This window comes from Barbus barbus (genome assembly GCF_936440315.1).
Source record: "Barbus barbus genome assembly, chromosome: 16".
NCBI classification, from domain to species: Eukaryota; Metazoa; Chordata; class Actinopteri; order Cypriniformes; family Cyprinidae; genus Barbus; species Barbus barbus.
In genome coordinates, this window is record NC_136744.1 from 273,512 (window position 1) to 295,669 (window position 22,158).

The 22,158-nt window shown below is 46.5% G+C and overlaps 1 protein-coding gene across 2 annotated transcripts in view; it reads right to left on the reverse strand.

Annotated features, from left to right (window-relative positions):
- LOC306882670 (ATP-binding cassette sub-family C member 2-like) overlaps window positions 1-22,158 on the reverse strand; it is a 49,686-nt gene continuing 27,528 nt past the window's right edge. The window contains exons 20-32 of one of the 2 annotated variants that reach the window (XM_079437481.1): window positions 19,892-20,033; window positions 19,588-19,687; window positions 19,268-19,487; window positions 18,892-19,046; window positions 18,511-18,666; window positions 18,151-18,350; window positions 17,934-18,060; window positions 17,737-17,838; window positions 7,785-7,928; window positions 7,533-7,691; window positions 2,422-2,588; window positions 1,941-2,135; window positions 1-716 (exon numbers count right to left, since the gene is read on the reverse strand). In XM_079437481.1, coding sequence (XP_079293607.1) covers window positions 605-716; window positions 1,941-2,135; window positions 2,422-2,588; window positions 7,533-7,691; window positions 7,785-7,928; window positions 17,737-17,838; window positions 17,934-18,060; window positions 18,151-18,350; window positions 18,511-18,666; window positions 18,892-19,046; window positions 19,268-19,487; window positions 19,588-19,687; window positions 19,892-20,033 — 1,979 coding nt within the window. In that variant the 3' untranslated portion in view covers window positions 1-604. The remainder of the gene's footprint in view (window positions 717-1,940; window positions 2,136-2,421; window positions 2,589-7,532; window positions 7,692-7,784; window positions 7,929-17,736; window positions 17,839-17,933; window positions 18,061-18,150; window positions 18,351-18,510; window positions 18,667-18,891; window positions 19,047-19,267; window positions 19,488-19,587; window positions 19,688-19,891; window positions 20,034-22,158) is intronic. The other variant, XM_079437482.1, reaches the window with a different exon arrangement.

Here is a 22,158-nt window from a genome sequence, read left to right on the forward strand (position 1 = left end):
TGGCAGATCTTCACAAACAGACTGCTTTACTAAGTGGCAGTGAACACCATACTGAATACTACAGTCAGAAAACACCATACTGAATACTACAGTCAGAAAACACCATACTGAATACTACAGTCAGAACAGTTGTTTGAGAACATGCAAATATTATTTGACTGTCAGAAACAGAGAGTTTGTTCTGTATGTGGAAGAGGGAAGAACTTGTTTATGTATCAGTTTTTTCAAAGACTATAGAATACCCTTAGCCTTAAAGGGACTTTGGTTTTTTTGTAAGGTTGTTAGCACCCAGAATATATATTTCTCTAAATTCTGTATTCTCTATAGATTCCATAATTCTCTAAATTGCTGTCATTCACATATGCACAAAGTCATATGTTCTTTATATAAATGTATAGGCATATACAAAATGCGAAATGTAATAACCTTTATTGCATATAAATCCATGTTAACACGTCAACAACAAAATAGTAAGATTATACAGAAATAATAATGTAACTGCTTAACATTTCCTTTTTGGTCCTCAAGCAAAAGTTTTAAAAGAGAAATACAAAAACCTAGGTCATAGGTCAGTAGAGATGTTTTTAGGTGTACTCGTCTCCTCTCATCTGATTCCAGCATCCTTAGCCATCGCATAGAAATGTCCTTTTTTGCTGTTAAGCAATGCACTGGGCGAATCAAACTCCACGATTTTACCAGAATCCAGGACCATTACCCTACAGAAAAAGAGAAGAGAAAAGGTCAGAACAACTTCCAGCTGCATGCCTCCATTTGTTTTGATTTTGGTTTTGTTTTGACTGAGATTAGAAGAAAATGTGTCCTCAGTTTAGTTTTTATAAGCATAGTCCTAATTTAATTTTTAAAAAATCCATATGCAAACCATTGCCATTTTCTAGGTCTTTTAGATTGAAGGTGTCTTAAAGGTGCACTAAGCGATTTTTTTTTTAAAAACGCTTTTGACCACAGTGTTGGACCGGGTCCCAAAACAATTGCAGCCAATCAGCAGTAAGGGGGCGTGTCTTGTACTGATAGAGAGAAGAGAGCGCTCAGTTTAAGTGCACTGGACGGATATTAGCAGATCGACTATAGATAGAGTGAGAGAGATAGAGAGAGAAAAAAAAGAGAAAAATATCAGAGAAACAAAACATTAAAAAGAATAGTTACGATCAGGCAAGAGGTAGGATCCGTGTTAATATCAGAGCAGCTTTCCAGCAGATGAGAGAGAACTCAAGGAGCGGGAGGGGCTCGAATCGGACGCCGAGGATGTGTTCTTTCTTCTTGATTGGTGAGTAACATTAATTTTGCTTCGTTTCACACAACTTATCCGTGTTGGCTTTTGTTTGAATATGTTTGTGTGTCATCTTCACTTGTTTCTGTGATCATCGTTGCCATGGTTGCGTATGTACGTGTGGGGTGGAGATTTCAAAATAGGCACGAGGTCCTATTGGGCTAGGGGAGTGTTTTTGGCAAAATATCTTAGTGCACCTTTAATAGCTGTGGCATTTACAGCTCCCTAAAAAAGGTTAATGGGTGGCCAACACTGGCCATCCGGATATGATAATGTATTGTATGGGTCAGGAGCGTTGGGTCTAAACTCTGCAGGATACTGGCGCTCCAGGAGTAAGATGGGACACCCCTGGTTAATTTTACTGCGAATAGTACTGAATACTAAAACTGGTGGTGTCATGATAACAGTAGTCTATGCCAACAAGACAAGTTTTTTCATTTCTTGCCACATTGCTTTTGGCTGGCTTACTGTGGAGTTACAGACAAATGTACCAAGATGTCTTAGGGCAAGCATTAAATGGAACCGCTAGTATTACTGCAATATATCTCTGTAAAGCTGCTTTGAAACAAGCGCTCACTCTCTCATATATATATATATATATATATATATATATATATATATATATATATGACTGGTCTTGAGGGCTGCTCACCGTGAACTGTCTAAAATGGTGTTGAGCCTGTGTGCGATGGTGAGCACGGTACAGTGGGAAAACTCCCTGCGGATGGTGTTCTGGATGAGATCGTCGGTCTCCAGATCCACGGCTGCGGTGGCTTCATCCAGGATCAGTATACGGGATTTCCTGAGCAAGGCCCGGGAGAGACACAGCAGCTGCCTCTGACCAACACTGTCAGAAATCCAAAAACATGCAAACATCAGACACTAAACATACATCTGGAAATGAAAACAATACATTAGCACTAAAGTCTATATCCACTCTTAAAGGATTAGCTGTAGCTGACTCGTTATTATAGTACTATGACTGCTCAAATCTAAACAAACTGAACTATTAATATTAAAGTTAATCAGTGAAATTTTGATGCACCCCAAGATGCACTACTATGTATTATGTACATTCACAGCACATTTGTTCAATGCATATGAACATGTTCATGTATCTACAGCTCGCAAACCTCAAATTCTCTCCACCCTCCGAGACCTCGTGTTGAAGACCTGTTGGCAAACCCCTGACATAATCTTTGAGATGAGCCAGCTCCAGAACATTCCAGATCTCCTCATCACTAGACTTCTCGAAAGGGTCTAGGTTCATCCGCAGAGTTCCAGAGAAGAGCACTGGGTCCTGTTATAAAGCATTTGTTCATTAATTTTTAGCACTGCAGGACACTCTCAGATATACATTCCATTAAAGAGGGTCCTATTATGCCCTTTTATGAAGTCTTTATATGGTTTTTGGGGTGTAAACTAATAGCTTCATGCTTGATTGTTCCTGTCACGAGTCCGGGCCCTGCGCTTCTCCCTGTCGCCACCAGAGGTCACCATCTCCCTTCCTCCCGGACTCACCTCACGTAATCACGTACACCTGCCACATCACGTACACCTGTCACATTACACACACCTGTTACACTCATGACACCCGCAGCTGTTCCCCATTGCCACAGACTATTTAGTCTCCCCACTCCCACCACTCTGCCTGGTTGCGTTATTGTTATTCAGGTTTGGTAAATGTGTAATACTGTTTTGAGTGTTTGCGCTGGGCTGGGATACACGCACCTCGTTGCCGTTTTGGTATCCTAGTCCTTTCCTGTTTTATTTTTTGTGCCGTGTTGGCCTTTCTGTTTGTTTGATTAAAGTAGTCCTTACCTGCACTTGGACCCTGACTTCGTCTTTTCACGGCGTCCCGTGACAGAACACAACCAGCAAAGATGGGTCCAGCAGGGAGGTTCCTCCACATCCGCCAGGGAGACTTGAGCATGGAGGATTATGCCAGGGACTTCATTAGAGGAGCTCGTCAGTCGGCGACGGAGAAGACCTGCCTCATGGTCTTCTTCTGGGGAGGCCTGGCTGAGCCCTTCAAGTCCCTGGTACCATACTTGGACCCCAGGGAGTCGCTGGAGGACTACATTAACCTGGCTCTGCAGGTGAGCGGCTCAGCCTTCAGGTTGGAGTTAGCTGCAGAGCCCGTTCACAGTTCTCCCGAGGCGGCGATCCGGGGGGCGGCGGCGGCCGTGCCCAGTGCCTCGCGCCCACTTCCGGAGCGTCCTGGTCTGATGCGCAGCGTGCGGGAACCCTCGCTGATGTCGGTGCGAGCGGTGTTGGCTGCTCACATTCCTCCCGAGAAAGCTGTACTCGCTCACGTTCCTCCCGAGACAGCTGTGCTCGCTCACGTTCCTCACGAGACAGCTGTGCCCGCCCACGTTCCTCCCGAGAGAGCGGTGTTCGCTCTCGAAGCTCCCAAGACAGCGGTGTTCGCTCACGAAGCTACCGAGGCGATGGTGCCCGCTCACGTTCCTCCCGAGACAGCTGTGCTTGCTCACGTTCCTCCCGAGACCGCTGTGCTCGCTCACGTTCCTCCCGAGGCGATGGTGTTCGCTCACGAAGCCCTCGAGAGAGCGGTGTTCGCTCACGAGGCTCCCGAGACAGCGGTGCTCGCTCACGTTCCTCCCGAGAGAGCGGTGTTCGCTCACGAGGCTCCCGAGAGAGCGGTGTTCGCTCACGAGGCTCCCGAGAGAGCGGTGATCGCTCACGAGGCTCCCGAGAGAGCGGTGTTCGCTCACGAAGCCCCCGAGAGAGCGGTGTTCGCTCACGAGGCTCCCGAGAGAGCGGTGTTCGGTCACGAAGCCCCCGAGAGAGCGGTGCCCGCCCACGTTCCTCCCGAGAGAGCGGTGTTCGCTCACGAGGCTCCCGAGAGAGCGGTGTTCGCTCACGAGGCTCCCGAGACAGCGGTGCCCGCCCATGTTCCTCCTGAGAGAGCGGTGTTCGCTCACGAAGCCCCCGAGAGAGCGGTGTTCGCTCACGAGGCTCCCGAGAGAGCGGTGTTCGCTCACGAGGCTCTCGAGAGAGCGGTGTTCGCTCACGAGGCTCTCGAGAGAGCGGTGTTCGCTCACGAGGCTCCCGAGAGAGCGGTGTTCGCTCACGAAGCCCCCGAGAGAGCGGTGTTCACTCACGAGGCTCCCGAGAGAGCGGTGCCCGCCCACGTTCCTCCCGAGAGAGCGGTGTTCGCTCACGAGGCTCCCGAGAGAGCGGTGTTCGCTCACGAGGCTCCCGAGACAGCGGTGCCCGCCCATGTTCCTCCCAAGAGAGCGGTGTTCGCTCACGAAGCCCCCGAGAGAGCGATGTTCGCTCACGAGGCTCACGAGGCCATGGAGCTCACTTCATGCCTTCTCGAAGCGGCGGTGTCCGCTCACGAGCCTCCCAAGGTGGCTGCGTCCGCTCACAGTTCCCTCGAGGCGGCGGTGTCCGCTGATGTTCCCCACCCTGATGTGCCCCCCGAAGCGGTGGAGCCCACCATTGCCCGCTCCAGGGTGGCAGCTCCACACTCACCGCGGTGGTGGCCGCCGGTTCTGCCCTGGATCTCCTTCCCGCCGGCGCTGCCTCAGAGCCCAGGTTCCCTTCCACTACACGGGCCTGGCCCACCATCCCTCCCCCTGTTCCACCTCCCTCTGGACTTTTGGGGGGGTTTGGTGTAACGTCTGGAAGCCGTTCCTTAAAGGAGGGGTCATGTCACGAGTCCGGGCCCTGCGCTTCTCCCTGTCGCCACCAGAGGTCACCATCTCCCTTCATCCCGGACTCACCTCATGTAATCACGTACACCTGCCACATCACGTACACCTGTCACATTACACACACCTGTTACACTCATGACACCCGCAGCTGTTCCCCATTGCCACAGACTATTTAGTCTCCCCTCTCCCACCACTCTGCCTGGTTGCGCTATTGTTATTCAGGTTTGGTAAATTTGTAATACTGTTTCGAGTGTTTGCTCTGGGCTGGGATACACGCACCTCGTTGCCGTTTTGGTATCCCAGTCCTTTTCTGTTTTATTTTTTGTGCCGTGTTGGCCTTTCTGTTTGTTTGATTAAAGTAGTCCTTACCTGCACTTGGACCCTGACTTCGTCTTTTCACGGCGTCCCGTGACAGTTCCAAAAAAAAAAACGAAAAAAAAGAAAAAAAACAATTCTCACGGAGTGTCTGTTTATACTAAATACAAATAGCCCGCCTTGCTGGCAGAGGCTATTTTCACTAACTCCGCCCACCGCCGTGTGGTAGAATTAGACTTTACTAAAGACACCCGTTAAACAGCAGCTCTAGTAATGTAGGTATTAAAGTGTGTAACAACTACCTTTTGACGCAATTGATCCGAGTTCGAATCCACCTTTCGCCGAACTAGTTATTCTCCCTTTTTTACATCACATTACATAGAGAAGGTGTTTTTTTTATAAAAATTAAGGGAATGATCGAAAAGTCACAGGTGTTTATCGGTTAGCTTTATTTTACCAATTAGCAGGATCAATTTAATAAAAATATAATTATTGCATAGTGTTTTAAAACGTACTACAATACTGAGGTGCAGATATCTGCCTATAAATAGCATCTAACTAATATTACTGCAAATAAAATACTCGTATTTTTACATAATGTAAAATAAATATAACTGATCACTATTTGCAGTTAGTGTAATCTAAGAAAACACACTTAGTTCGACACTTAGTGTAAATAGCTGCTGCCCATAATGGGAGCACCTCTTTTCCAGTCCGTCTCAAACACCCCTGTTTAGTTCCTGTTTCGATGAAGCCCCTCCTTCCGAAATACAAAATGTGCTCTGATTGGTTAGCTGAAGTGGGTTGTGATTGGCAAACTGCTTAGAGCGTGTTCTAGAAATATCACAACCCTTACCATAACTGCGACATGGTGAAAATATGCCACTATAATAGCTTTTCCTCGTTTTATTTCTCTAGTGCAGCTCAGCCAGGCCTTGCCCTCTGTTTTGCATATTATGTTGGCGCAAATTATTTAAATTAGTGAGTTTGTGATGTCACAATATCTGAAAGAAGCACATTGTGGTCCAAATGAGCCATTTGTTAGTTCTTGAAAAGTGTTTTCTGTTGAAGAGAGTATCTCCCTCTAGAGTGGACTTTGAGCTTTGTAACCTTGCAGATCATTTTCATGAAACATTTACACACTAATTTAAGTTTAAAAAGTAAAAAAGCACAATAGGACCCCTTTAAATGTATTTTCTATGATGTTTAGCATGTTTGTTTCTACGAGTGCATATAGATTACAAACAAAAACATAGCATTTTCTTAATTCAGCATTACAGAGCAAGCCCTGCTACCGGAAGCTCAAAGCATCACTGGACTGGGGAGAAGCATTCCCTTCCTCACCCCAGCTCACACACGGACGCTTATTTCAACTAAATCCCAGCAGTGTCCAATAAACAGGCCTCTCTGGGGTAAATTATTAAATTGTGTGTTTGCCAACTTTCTCCTATCACACAGTACAAATCACGCAAGCAGATTGCATCCTCGGAACAAACTGTACCTTTAGGAATACAACAACTTGTCACTCGGACAGTACCTTTAAAAGGACCTCTATGTACCTTATATGTACTATTAAGGACAGGAGTGGGCGACTCAGGCCTTTAAGACAAGAGTGTCCAAACCGGTTCCTGGAGGGCCACTGTCCTGCAGAGTTTAGCTCCAGCCCTTATCAAACACACCTGAACCAGCTAATCAAGGTCTTCATGATTTAAGCAGGTGAGTTTGAACCAGGCTGAAACTAAACTGCAGGACATTGCACCCTGAGCACCAGAATTGCCAAACCCCGGTTAAGGGTTAGAAACAAAGTAGTATTACCCCACGGACAAGCTGTTCCTGAAGTGAGTACAGTTGAAGTGAACCTATACCAGAATGTCAGATTGAGGGCATTACTACAGATTTAGGTAATGAAGTTCACAAAGATAGAAAACATCTGGGCTATGCATATAATAATTTTTGTAACAACTGAGACAATGTTTTTTTTTTAACCTGTGGTGAGTGTATGGTATGGTTTTTGTAGTTTATTTTATGGTCTCATAAGACTGTCTTTAAACATTGTAATTTAAATAGTCTATTACTAACCACTAACCCTTCCAAAAAATGGTTGCATTTATGGCTAACAAAAAACAAATAATTGCCAGAGCTTTGCACCCGTTTAGCGTAGAACCTCAAACCCTTGGTAACAACTCTGCTACTTGGCAAACCTTTGGTGAATGTAAATGTGAATGCATCTAGTGTTCTCCACACACCTGAGGGATGATGGTAAGTCTGCTCCTGAGATCATGAAGCCCCAGGGTGGAGATGTCAATACCATCGATGATGATTTGACCTTCACTAGCTTCAATAATGCGAAACAAACAGTTGGTCAGACTGGATTTGCCTGCACCAGTTCGACCAACAATGCCAATCTGAGTAAAAACAGGAGAAATACAAACAAAATTGTTTAAGTGGCATTTTCAATATTTCAAAAAAATACACCACATTCTGGTATGTCTCCTCACCTTCTCAGTGCATGCAATGTCACATGTGATTCCATGAAGAATGAGCTCCAATTCAGGCCGGTATCGAACTTTATAGTTATCAAAACGAATATTCCCAGCAGCGGGCCAGTCATCTGGAGGATGATTACTGGTGAACCATGGAGCCTGGAGACACAAATATTCTCATTTAAATTGCTAATTAAGAAAATAAACAAATCTTTTTCCAATTCCATTTAAATTTTTTAAATCACTGGATTTCACATGGATCAGTTCAAATATGGTACAACTGGTGAAGTATATTTACACTAACACTTGCCTGGAAGTTTCTAATGCAGGAATGTGCAAATCTGTTCCTGGAGGGTCACTGTCAGAGTTTAGCTCCACCTTTAATTAAACACACCTGAACCAGCTAATCAAGGTCTTCAGACTCACTAGAACAGGTGTGTCCAATTCTACACCTGGTGGGCCAGTGTTTATATCCAACTTGCTTCAACACACCTGCATAGAACCAGAGGTGGGTAGTAACGAGTTACATTTACTTGAGTAAATTTTTGGGGTAACTTGTACTTTTAGAGTATATTTAAAGATGAGTACTTTTACTCTTACTCAAGTACATTTTTAGTGAAAAAACTTTACTTTTACTTCACTACATTTGGCGGCGTTCCTCCGTTAATGTCAAATGGTAATAAATATAATTTTTTTAAATAATTAGTTTAGATGACTTGTTCGCAAGTCTCGCGAGACGTTGGAGAGGCTGCTTCGCGAGAGTCTGCTACGCATCTCCCGCTTAAGTTCAGCGCGCGTTTAATTGGAAGATGATGGCTGAAGCAGAGGAGGACGTGTGCGAGTTATCAAAGGCAGATCACCCGTGGCCTCAAGTTCAATCTATGTTTTCACTCCAAGATGTCAAAAAGAATAGTTTCATAATGTGATGCATGCTGTGTGGACCAAAACGAACTGACATCGCAGCGTACAAGAATTCCAGCTCCAACCTGAAAAAACACGTAGCGGTAAGTGTCAAAATTATGCCTATTAGAACCCTATTAATGGTAATTTGGTAACTATGGGCACTTTGACCATATTGCAATACTAAATTTCACACACTGTCCGAATTTTTTTCCTTATATCACTCGTGCAAGCAATCTTGTGAACCCTACAAACAACACGTTCATTCTAAACGACTGCACATTTCCATATCCATTTTATCCTAAATAATTAAACTGAACAGCAAACTGTCTTGCATTAATACACAAATCCGGACACCTCACTAAAGTGAAGAACATATACAAAATAAAAAAGGGATTGTATTTTATTTTATTCCTACCTAAAGAATGCATGTACTTATGAAATGTACAAATGTAAGAATAAAGTAAAAAAATGTTTCAAAGGAACCGCTCTTAACAGCTGGCTAGCCCAGCACATTATTCATTCATACGGTTTAGCCATTAATCACATAATATATATATATATACGTGTGTGTATATATATATATATATATATATAAGCTTATTTTTCCTATTATTTTTTACTTATTGCTATTTGTGCAAAGTGCCCGTGGATAATTACCATTTATGAGTCATGTTGTGTATTCATAGTGTACAATAAAACCAAATGTAACCTAATAAGCATATATTATTATTTCATCAGAGGATTCACCCAAGCAAGCTGAAAGTTTATGAAGAACTAATCAAGTCAAGAAAACGAGCATCAGACTCAGTCACGGTTGATGAACCTCATTCAAAAAAGAATCCAAAGATCATGAGTGCCTTTTCCAGCCCTGCAACGAAGGTAACACAGGCAGTGATTGACAAGCTGCTGATCAAGTTCCCTTCCAGGAACTCGAGCTGCGTCGAACGCTACGGGGAACGCCCTCAGCGTGACCGCGCTCTGAACCAGAGTGTAAAATGTCCAATGAAAGGGCGAGACGTCATAGGCGGTGACGTCACTGACCGGAAAGCATATAAGCACGTGCGGTGGAGCCGGCGTTTGCTTTTTGTCATTCAGCAACCGCTTCTCTGTCTGTGTGTATTGTCTTTGCATGTTGTGAGTCTTATTTAGTGTTGTTTGTCCTGCACAATCACTTAAGTAGGCTCCAGCAATATGTGCAAGCACTGGGGCGATAGCAGATCGCATTCTGGGCTGTGTGTTCCTCCCTACAAAAAAGAAAAGAAAAAAGAAAAAAAAAAAAGAACTGCTTGGGATACACGCAGTCTGTGTGTGGTCTGCTTGAGAGCAGAGCGCGCAGATTCAGCTCTCGAGGGAGCTGACTGCCCGTTGTGAGCTTTTTCTTTTCTTACGCCTGCTCTCTGAAGGCTCTCTTTGAAAAAGAAAAAGAGAGGAGTGAGTTTCACTAGCCTTGAATGAAGACGGGCGAGCCCGTGTCTTCTTCCTTTCCTAGACCTGTCTTCCTCCGAGGAGGTGGACGCGTCAATGAAACAGTGCTTGCACAAGCATATTATGAATGAGAACGGCGCGCAGTCAGCTCTAAAAAAGAAAAAAAAAGAAAAAAGGGGGCTGGTTGTGTTTCTCTCCGCTGTACATCTCACATTCCCGCCGCTGCTGAGGCACGGCGGCGAGTGTGAGTGCGGGGATCGCAGCGCGCGTTGCCGAGGCGACGCGTGCGTTATTCTCATTCATATCAGAGCGATGCCCCGGGTGGAACAGACGCTCGCGAGCTATCTGTCCCCTTGCGTGGCGTTGTCTCTGAAGGCTCGCGGCTGCAGGTCAGGCTGGTGCGTGTCTGCACACCGAAAAAAAAAAAAAAAAAAGAGAGAGTGTTGCAGGCGCACCAAGCTGACGTACCTGCTTAGAGAGCTGGATGAGGGATTGGGCTCAACTTGATTGAATTATAAGTTGGTCTCTGAGCTCCCTAGAAACGCTGTCTGTGGTCGACCCTATCTGACATGAAGGAGAAGATAGGGTTTTCCTCATGGACGCCCCGCTTGCGCCTTCTGGCCTGTTCGGCGACTACGTCAATTACGTCGTCGACAGGTACCAGGAGGCTCGTAGACAAGCGGCGGCGTTTCAGCGGTTTCTCCCTCGCCTTTCTCCAGCTCAGGGGGCTGCTAGGCGGGAGCAGCCCTCGCCGCGTGCCAGCCCCTCTTTAGAGAGGCGCAAAACAGAGCGTGGCTACTCACACCCCACCGAGGTGGGGCCGTGGCAGCTAACGCTCTGGGTCGGGGACCTCTAAGGCTAAGCCGGATCTGCGGACCGTTCTTAAGTCTAAGGGGGTTCTCGGCCAAGAAGCCTACGGGCGTGGGAGATCAGTCTGCCAACCCTGCCAGAGTTCCAGGGCGCAGCTGGCTCCAGCGAGCAATGTTCTCAGTTCTTCCGCCCCGAAGTGTAGCGGAGCTGGGAAGCTCGCCACCCCTGCGGGGGTCCCTAGAGCTCCTGGTTCGGCCGTCTCCTGCCGGTCCTCCGCTTCAGGGCACCGAGCCAGCAGCTCTAGGCACGCCAGAGGCCAGTCTCGAGAGACTGGTTCCCTTAGGAGACCATCAGGCAGCGTGGGAACTACTGCCGATGTGTCTCTTTGGGTCCTGCCTTGCAGGGTCTGGTTCTTCAGCTTGGTCTTCCTAGGAATGACGCGGGTCTGAGGACCGTCATTCATTAGGGGGCTGAGGCTGAGGCAGTCCTGGTGCTGTGCCTAGGACTTACGAGGGCAGACCCCTCTGGGGCAGATCGGGTGTCCGTCTCCCCCAGTGCCCTCGGGAGAGCAGTCTGCCAACCCTGCCAGAGTTCCAGGGCGCAGCTGGCTCCAGCGAGCGGTGTTCTCAGTTTCTTCCGCCCCGAAGTGTAGCGGAGCTGAGAAGCTCGCCACCCCTGCGGGGGTCCCTAGAGCTCCTGGTTCGGCCGTCCCCTGCCGGTCCTCCGCTTCAGGGCACCGTGCCAGCAGCTCTGGGTACATCAGAGGCCAGTCTCGAGAGACTGGTTCCCTTAGTAGACCATTTAGGCAGCGTGGAAACTACTGCCAATTGGATCTCATTGGGTCCTGCGTACTGTAGAGAAAGGCCTTTTGTATTCAGTTCGGCGCTCCGCCACCACCTTTCAATGGGGTGATTCCCACGTGCGTGGGCCCCCAGCAGGCTCTGATCATGGAACAGGAAGTAGACACTCTCTTGGGGAAGGAGGCCATCGAGGTGGTCCCTCCTCACGGAAGAGAGTCCGGGTTCTACAGCCGGTACTTCATTGTTCCAAGGAAGGATGGTAGATCTGCGTCAGTTGAACCGCTCAGTCATGTGACTGAAGTTCAGGGTGCTTACACTCATCAGTCGTGTCTCAGACCAAGTCCGAGGACTGGTTTGTCACGATGGATCTAAGGACGCATATTTCACGTCTCCATCCTTCCCTCTCACGGGAAGTCCCTCAGGTTTGTTTTTAGGGGCAAAGCTTACCGATATTGGGTTCTTCTCGTTGGCCCTGCACTCGTACCCCGCATTTTACATCAACGATTGGTTGATTCTGGCTCGATCAGAGCAGGTGGCGACTCGGCATCGAGATGTCGATCTCGCGCACATGAAGGGGTTGAGACTGAACGTCAAGAAAGTGTGATTTTCTCCAGTAACGAGAACCACTTATCTAGGCGTGGTGTGGGATTCGACCACGATGCAGGCACGTATGTCTCCTGCTCGGAGCGAGTCGATCCTCACCTCAGTCAAGAGAGTGAAAGAGGGCCAGTCACTCACTGTCAGGCAGTTTCAGAAACTGCTGGGGCTCATGGCAGCTGCGTCCAACGTGATTACTTTTGGCCTGCTGTACATGAGACCCCTACAGGGGTGGCTCAAGACCAAGGGGTTCTCCCCGAGGGGAAACCCGCTTCGCATGATCAAAGTCACGCGGCGATGCCTACGTGCCTTAGACATGTGGAGCCAAGCTTGGTTCTTGTCTCAGGGCCCGGTGCTGGGAGCCTCTTGTCGCCGCGTAATGCTAGCGACGGACGCATCCCTCACCGGTTGGGGAGCGGTCATGAGTGGCCACCCTGCCCGCGGTCTGTGGAGCGGTCGCCATCTAACGTGGCATATCAATTGTTTGGGAATGTTGGCCGTGTTTCGTGCACTCAAGCACTTTCTCCCGGACCTAAGAGATCACCATGTGTTGGTGCGCACCGACAGCACAGCGGTGGTCTCTTACATCAACCACCAGGGAGGTCTGCGTTCGCGCCCCTTGTACAAGCTGGCGCACCAGATCCTTGTGTGGTCCCAGGGCAAACTTCGCTCGCTCAGAGCCATCGATATCCCTGGGTATCTCAATGTGGGAGCAGACATCCTGTCGAGGCAGGGGCTGAGGCCCGGGGAATGGATGCTTCACCCCGAGGTGGTGAAGCAGATATGGAGGTTTTTGGCTGTGCGACTCGAGAGTCAGCGCTATGCCCCTCTAGTTCCTCCAGCTCCTTTGGACTGGACGCTTGGTACAGACCTGGCCGAGGCTTCGTCTGTACGGTTTTTCCCCGATCGCTCTGCTCCCGGGAGTTCTGGATGGCAACAGGGATCTGGTGAACAGGTTGGAGACGGGTTCGCCCTATCTCCTCCTGCATTCCCCAGATCTAGCGCTCTCGTTCGTGGAAGCCCGCGTGTGCGGTTCTTCCCCCTCTGAGTGAGTGCTCGCTGTTGCAGCGCACGTTGCCGAGGCGACGCGCGCATTACGTGTGGAAGTTCTGGCCTCTGAGGGGGCGCAGCTCATAGCTTCCGGTCTCTCAACCGAGGTTGCTGAGACCATCTTCCAATCCAGAGCTCCCTCTACGAGGAAACTGTATGCCCTGAAGTGAAAATATTTCACTTCTTGGTGCGGAGACCGCCACCTTGACCCAGTTAACTGCCCGTTTGGTACAGTGCTGCAGGTCCTGCAGGCCCGTTTCTCCGCAGGGGTAACTCACTCCACCCTGAAGGTTTACGTGGCGGCTTTATCGGCCTACCACGCCCTTCTCGGTGGCCTTACAGTGGGTCGACACCCCCTGGTTACAGGTTTCCTCCACGGTGCGCTGAGGCTGAGGCCTCCTGTACGACGTGTCCCTACGGGGACCTTGCTGTGGTCTCTTAAGAGAGTGGGGATTTGTAGGCCTTTCATGGCCCCTTCTTATCTCGTCTTTGCCCCTGGTCTGGCCAAAGCGTTTTTCTACCCTCGAGCGGGTTATTTCCTAGATCCCCTCTTCTATACCACGGCCTGCACGGCCCCTCTTCTATACCCTCGTGCTGCAGGCCCTCAGTCCTCCTCCCTTTCGGGAGCCTGACCAGCGAAAGCATAACTGTGTGTGTCCAGTGCGAGCATACGTCCACAGAGCTGCCCTGTGGAGAAGGACGGACCAATTGCTAGTTTGCTTCGGTCCTCCTAAGCGGGGTCTGCCTGCTTCTAGGCAGACCCTTAGCAGGTGGATTGTGGATACTATTTCCTTGGCCTATGAATCTTCAGGCATCCCTTCGCCTCTGGGGCTTAAGGCCCATTCAACTAGGAGTATGGCGGCCTCCAAGGCCTTTCTGGCAGGGGTTTCTATGCAGGATATCTGCAATGCTGCGGGTTGGTCCACGCCCCTCACCTTTGTTCGGTTCTATCACCTTGATCTTATGGCCACTCCCGGCTCTTCTTCTCGCCCTCGCTGTGCTCCCAGTGATACACACAGGGCAGGTATTTGGAAGTCTGGTGGCGTTGGCATCTCGTTCCCCGTAGCGTTCGACGCAGCTCGAGTTCCTGGAAGGGAACATCTCGGGTTACGTATGTAGGCCATACTTCCTGTATCTCTGCGAGCGGTTGCTTCATTCCTGGAAGCAAACGCCGGCTCCACCGCACGTGCTTATATGCTTTCCGGTCAGTGACGTCACCGCCTATGACGTCTCGCCCTTTCATTGGACATTTTACACTCTGGTTCAGAGCGCGGTCACGCTGAGGGCGTTCCCCGTAGCGTTCGACGCAGCGTCTCGTTCCCTTCAGGGAACCAGGGTTACATACGTAACCCGAGACGTTTGTCTGTGAAGGAAACCAGCCATTTTCTATTGTAGAATTACCATCATTTAGGAAAATTATTGAAACCTTGCAACCTCAGTGCACAGTAATGACAAGAAAAACACTGCGTATCAAAGTGCAGGATACATTTGACAATATGAAGAGTGCACTTATCCAAAAATTAAACAATGCTGAGTACGTTGCTACAACTGCAGACTGCTGGTCAGCCAGGCGGTGCAGTTACTTGGGGGTCACCTGCCACTGGATAGACAGTATGTCTTTAGAGAGATGTTCAGCAGCCTTGGCTTGCAGACGGATGACAGGATCACACACATTTGATGTAATTGCTGCTGCTTTAGAGGAAATACATGAAGAGTACAAAATCAGAGGAAAGATTACAAGGACGACTACAGATAGTGGCTCAAACTTTCTGAAGGCCTTTCGAATATATGGGGAGGAGAAAGAAGATGATGCACAGGAGCAGGGAGACTTCATACTTGAGGAAGAATCTGACGAAAGTGAATCGGAGATGGAGTACCAAGACCTTTTTGGTATTTTAGATGAGGACTGTGGCCTGGAATACCAACTTCCCAGACATCAAAAATGTGCATGCCATCTACTTAACCTTGTTGCTACTGTTGATGCTTCAGCGGCAGAAACTGGAAGTGATACATATAAGAGGCTATCACGGTCAGCTTTTGCGAAATGTAGTGCACTGTGGAACAAAACCAGCAGGTCAGCCTTGGCGTTTGAAACTGTGGAACGTGAGTGCAAACTGCAGTTTCTGCGACCCAATCAGACACGGTGGAACTCGCTGTTTCTGGCTGTAGAAAGGTTGGTGCGTATCCAGAGGGAACAAGGAGAGCAAGCAATCCGAAATGTATGCACAGCATTAAAGCTAAAAATGTAAGTTGTAAGACCGGGTCGGATTTAGTGGTTTGGTGGGAGTGTATATTATAACACAGCTGATCTACATTTATTATTATTATTAACCATTTGTGTTTCATGGTACAGGCTGAATACAGCTGAATTGGCATTTTTGGCTGAGTACGCTACTGTAATGAAGCCAGTTGCAATGGCCCTCAACCTACTCCAAGGGGAATCATCAGTTCATATGGGTTTTCTGCTGCCAACACTTTACCAACTGCAGGACAAGCTGAAGAAGCTGGAGTCAACCTGTAAAGTCTGTCAACCCCTTCTTAAGGCCCTACACGGAGGTATCCTCAAACGTTTTGGAGAGGTCATGAAGGAAACAGAGCTTATTGCTGCAGCTATACTGCTTCCAAAGTTCAGAACTGCCTGGACAACAGACAAGAGCATCTTGACAACAGGTAATGTATCTGTTAATTCATGTGTCAATTCACATGTTATTTATTTGACCTTGAGATAAGACCATCTCTCTGTTTTTGTTTATTATTATTTTGTTTTGTTATTAGTGGTGAGTTACAGTGTAATAAGTTACAGTATAAGGTCTGGACTGGTAGTGTGAATAAAATATATGATATATATTGTATAATGTAGGATTATGCAGGTAAAGTGTGTAAATCTGTCTCGGCACAGGACTAGACTACATAAAAGACCAACTGGAGATCAGCGTGGAAAATGATGCCCTCTGCTACAGCAGCCCTTCAGATGAAGAGGACTTCTTCGCATCCATGAAAACAGGCCACTCAGAGACAGGAGAGCTGGAGAGGTACCTTTCATGTTCATCAGCTGGAGGTATGGATCTGTTACACTCCTTTCCAAAAGTCAAGAAGTTGTCTCTAAAAGTAAACACAGCCATCCCAGCATCTGCAGCCTGTGAGAGACTTTTTAGTCACGCCGGACTCCTGCTCACAGCTAAAAGATCGAGACTGCATTGTAAATATCTTGAGAGCCAATTACTGCTGAAATTCAACAGCAAAATTCTGTAAAACTGATTGTTCAAGAAAAAAAAGATATGACCAATTAAATGTTCACATACTGTAAACACACATTAAATGTTCACATACGCAAACACACATAAATAAGTTCATACTCAAACATAATAACAAACACACACTCTGCACAAATATCTACTCTTTAGTTCTCTGTTAGCTTGTTTAAATGCAGATGCTGACACGTTTGTGTTGTGAATGTAAAAATAAAGACAGAATTAACTCTTAGAAAAACATCTGGGTGTCTTTGAGATTTTATTGCAAATGGCAGGTTATGTCATTATGTGTTGTTAATGTGCCCATCAGTGATCACAGGACTGAAGATAGGCTACTTTACTTCAACCTTGGTTTTATATAAGCAGAACAAAGACACTTTCAAGGAGAGGTGTGTGAAATTCAGGGTTTTCGCTTCATATCAATCAGATCAGAAGTAACTAGCTACTTGAGTAGTTTTTCATCGGATACTTTTTTACTCTTACTCAAGTAACTATTAGGATTGTTACTTTTACTCTTACTTGAGTAAATATTTCCATAAGTACTTGTACTTTTACTTGAGTACAGATTTTGGATACTCTACCCACCTCTGCATAGAACTTTGTAGTAATTATGCAGTCAGGTGTGTTTATTTGGTGTTGGAGCTGTTCTCTGCAGTATAGCGGCCCTCCAGGATTGGACATTGCTGCACTATAAACTTCCAGCCAAGTCTGTTGGAGGTGGTTGGAGCTAAACTCTGCAGGATGTTGGGCCTTTAGGAGCAGGATTGGACACCCCTACCTTACAGGTGTCAAATTTATTAAGTATGATTTACCTATTCTCAATGACTTAATGCACTTTCAGGTGACCTTTCTATCTTAACAATAATGATGGAAATATGGTCATGCAAATTTAGCAAATACTTCAAACAATCATTATTGTAAAGCTGCTCATGCTACTTTTGAGGTTTTGGAATTTAAGCCATTAATAATTAGTGATAAAGGTTTTGAAACGTGGTCAGTAGTATTGCCAAACCATTAATAATTTGTTTCTACCAACCCTGCTGCAGTTTTAGGCTAGTTTGTAATAAATAATTTAATAAAATCAGTAAAATTAAGAAAATGGTTTTTAGTAGATTAATCCAAAAATCTCACTTCATTTTTTAGCTCTGCGTACTCCCTCACTCTTTCCACAGCAACAATGTTGGTCTCCAATTCTGATGTCATTCTCACAAGCCAGTTCAAAGTTTGAGTCACCTAATAAGAGCATGAGTAGTGGCACACAGTTAGAGTTACTGAACACACTTAAGGTTATTTGAGGTATCACAAGTACCTCAAAATCAAAAACTTACATTTAAGGCATATGAGATGGACAGTCCAACCAATCCACTATTCAAAGAGTCACGAGAGATCACAGCAAACAAAGCTGCAAAAAACACCACCAGATTCCCCAGGGACTCTAAACGCATGGCCAACCACCTGAAACCCAACAAGCAACATTAAGTGCTTATGATGCAAAAACAGATGTATCGCTTGACAAAAAGCTTGATGTAGAGTGCCAATACTGACCTATTAGAAACAATCCAAGGATAGACACTTTTGAGATTCTGATCAATGGTGTCCTCATTTTGCTTTAGGAAACGCTGCTGGTGCCCATATGCCCTTATCACAGAGAGGCCTGATACCGTTTCTCCAAAGTGTGAGTATATGGGAGATCGAGATACAGAGTCCAGTCTTCTCAGTTGCCTGGACGTAGCAACATAGAACCTCTAAAATACAGGAAGAAGGTTTATACAAAATGACTGGACAGCAGGATAGATTAGAATTATTTCGCTTAAATGTCTGATTCTCACTCTGTACTATATGTAAGAGAAACATGTTTTAGAAACCCATTGTCCATACAGAGTACTTTGCAGGTAGTTGTGTTACCTGGACAAAGTAGTACACAACAGCCATTGGTACAACAACTGCGGTGAAGATTGGAGTAGCCAGACAGATAACGAACAAGGTCCCTAGAACTCCAAGAAGACAGAGAATCCAGGATCTGAAGGACATCGGGATCATCTCATCTACTGTAAATATATCCTAAATATAAGCCAAATTGGGGAGAAAAAAACATTTCAGTTTAAGAACAGGGAAAGTTTAACAATCCAAAAACATCTCATTTTATATATTTGTGATCCATATTTCATACTGCACAACATACTAATCAGAGACTACAACTTTACAATTACAATTAGTAGATCTTTGTTTTGGCTTTAGAGCAACAATCTTGTTCAAAATCAAGTGTTCAATTAGGCCCATCTCTACCTTGGCAAAACGATTGACTATTCGTCCTGAAGGTGTGGTATCAAAGAACACCATGGGTACTTTGAGAATATTAGACAGCAGATTTGTGTGTAGAGTCCTGGATGCAGAAATGGATCCATCAGCTAGGAGTATAGTACCAAAAAACACCAGAAAACCTGATGGGGAAAGATATACCATTATTTAGTCACAAAAGAACATCCATGTGCTGTGTCTGCTGATATTCACTCACAACGAATTATTCATCTTGCTCAGGATCATAAGAAATTCATATAAAACTTATTGACAGCTTCTGTAAATATTGTATTCTGTAAATGGAGATTGTCCTCTATTTCATTCTTTTTGTGAAAGCATTTCTTAAACCTCTTTCTGCTCATACCTTGTGCCAATCCCAGGGCTCCGAAGATACCTATTCTCATGTCTCTAATATGAGCTGGGTAGGTTGTGTTGAAATATTCTACAGAATCCTCAGTCCAGTCACTGAGCCACAGGTTTTGACCAATGATGGCCACATTCTGTATGAAGTAGAACATGAAACTCCAGGTGACGATACACCAGCCCATAGACCTCAGATACTGAAGATACACTGAGAATTTCACCTGGTATTTGGATCAAAAAATAATTTGCACAAAATTAGTGAGCGAAAAATGGAAAACAAAACATGGAAAATCAAAACTGCATTTAGTTACTATAATGTACCTTTCCTGTCTCCATCGCCTCTTTTTCAATCAGCCGCTGTCCCTTCTTATCGCCAGAGTCTTTTTTGGATCGAACAGAGCTGTTTTTCCTCACTCTCACACTAAAGACAAGAAATAGAAATAAAACTGTCTTGGTGATTACAAAAATGCACTCCTGCAATGAAGTCATGATTTTCATTCAGAATGTGCATTTCAGTATGTAAGGATCACGAGAATACTTGCTCAGTTGGGGCAACATTCATTTATATCTGTGAGAAATGTTCTTCTGACATGTTAAATATTAGTCTGTGGTGTGTCGATTTTACCTTCCATTTCGTTGGCTGTGGCGCAGGCTGTTTTCTCTCTTTAGTGTGCTTGAGACTATGTCCTCAGGAGAGTCATCAGCCTGTGGCTCCAAACCCTCCGGCAGCGTGTCAATCTGCTCATACTCTGACTCCTGAGCTGATGCTTGTTGAACAGTGAGAACAACAAATAAAGTTAGTTTATGTTTGTCGATTCCACACGTTTTGATATTAGCAGATACCCAAACATACTTAAAATCTGTGCATTTCAAGTATAGGCCTATATATTTTTGGTTGCTGTGTCTCAATTTGCCTACTTATACTATGCCCTAAATGTATGTACTCTTTTTTTGTGATGAAAACGTACATGCTTTTGAGTATGTAGCAGAATAGTAGGCAAGCTTTGGGACATACTACTTCATCATAACTGCATCTTTAAAGTGAAAAAAAAAAAGTGAAAGTGACATGTGGCCAAGTATGGTGACCCATACTCAGAATTAGTGTTCTGCATTTAACCCATCCTAAGAGCACACACACCCGGAGCAGTGGGCAGACAATGCTGTGGCGCCCGGGGAGCAGTTGGGGGTTCGGTGCCTTGCTCAAGGGCACCTCAGTCGTGGTACTGAGCCTGGAGAAAGTGCTGTACATTCACTCCCCCCACCTACAATCCTGCCGGACCTGAGGCTCGAACCCACGACCTTTGGGTTACGAGTCCGACTCTCTATCCATTAGGCCACGACTGCCCCAGTTACACCCCCTACTCTTTACGAGAAGTGCCATGGGATTTTTAATGACCACAGAATGTCAGGACCTCAGTTTAACGTCTCATCTGAAGGGCGGTACTTGTTGACAGTATAGCCTCCCCGTCACTATAATTCTGGGGCGTTAGGACCCACACAGACCACAGGGTGAGCACTCCCTGCTGACCTCACTAACACCTCTTCCAGTAGCAACCTAGATTTCTCAGGAGGTCTCCCATCCAGGTACTGACCAGCTCAACCCTGCTTCGCTTCAGTGGGCAACTGGTCTTGGGCTGCAGGGTTATATGGCTGTAGGCTTTTAATCAGGTTAGACATTATTTATCACTCAAACCCCTTTCTCAGTCTGTCCGTCGGTCTTGCATATCCGACATGTTTGTAGTTTTTAAACCCTTTTTATGCGTGTTTGTAGTTCTAATGGAATCCTCATCCACAGCACATTGTGTTGTGGGCAATATTAGCCGTTAGATCTGCACTTTGAATTTTAATCTTTAGTAGACCGTTCGGGAATCTTTGGCATACTCTTTTCAACATACTATGATTTGGGACATACTAGTGCAATTTTTGAATACTATTTAGGATGGATAGTAGCCTATGCAAATTGGGACGCAGCATATGTAATGTTTTAGAGATCATAGGTCATAGTATATTGTGGTGGGAGGAGCAAACGACAGACACAGTGGGTGTGGCGTCAGGCCTCTGAGAGGTTTTTATTAAACAAAATGATCAAATAAAGTGTCCAAAATAAACAGGGGGTCTGGTGTCCTCGTCGTGCTGCGGGGTTCATGAAGGAGGGCAGTGTTCGGAGGGAAGGGTCCAGGTAAGGGGCGGAGTCCGGTGGCCGCACACGCTCCCCACTCGGGACCGGGGAGCGAGGCTGGCGGCTTCTTCTCAGCGGCTTCGTCCCTCCTAGGCGTCGCGGCACTTCCGGGGGGCTCAACGGCCTGGCATCCTGGCCCGTCAGCCGTCTCACGGGTGCGGAATTCCATCCGGACTGCGGGTCGGGCAGATCGCGTCTTTGGCGGCGCGGGAGATCCTTGATGCTCCCTCCCTGGACCCACGAGGACACCAGTGTGCATGCACGGGGAAGAGACCGGTCTCTCGAGGAGCGGCGCGCTCGGCATTTAAAAAGCGGCGGTGATGAGGCTCTATTCACATCAGGTGCGCCACATCACACACCGCCCGCCCTAGCTGTTTCAGCGCCCCCTCCTCTCTCACACACCCACTTCCGTCGGGAGCCTTGTGAAGGGCGGCGAATACGGGACCGGGTGATGATGATAATAAGGGGGGAGGCAGCGACTCGTCACAATATTGAAAAGAGTATGCCAAAGGTGCCTGAATCGTCTATTATTTCCAGTGACAATTTTGCCTCCTGATTTGTTCATTCTTACTGTGAATGCTATTGTGTGAATTCAAGATCTGTCTTCATTAAAAATAAACAATTTTTACAGTAGTGTTGCACATTATTTTTACTATTTAGTAGCTTGATGGCCGAATTGCAGCCTTCAAATTCACGATTTAGAAAGGCAAACA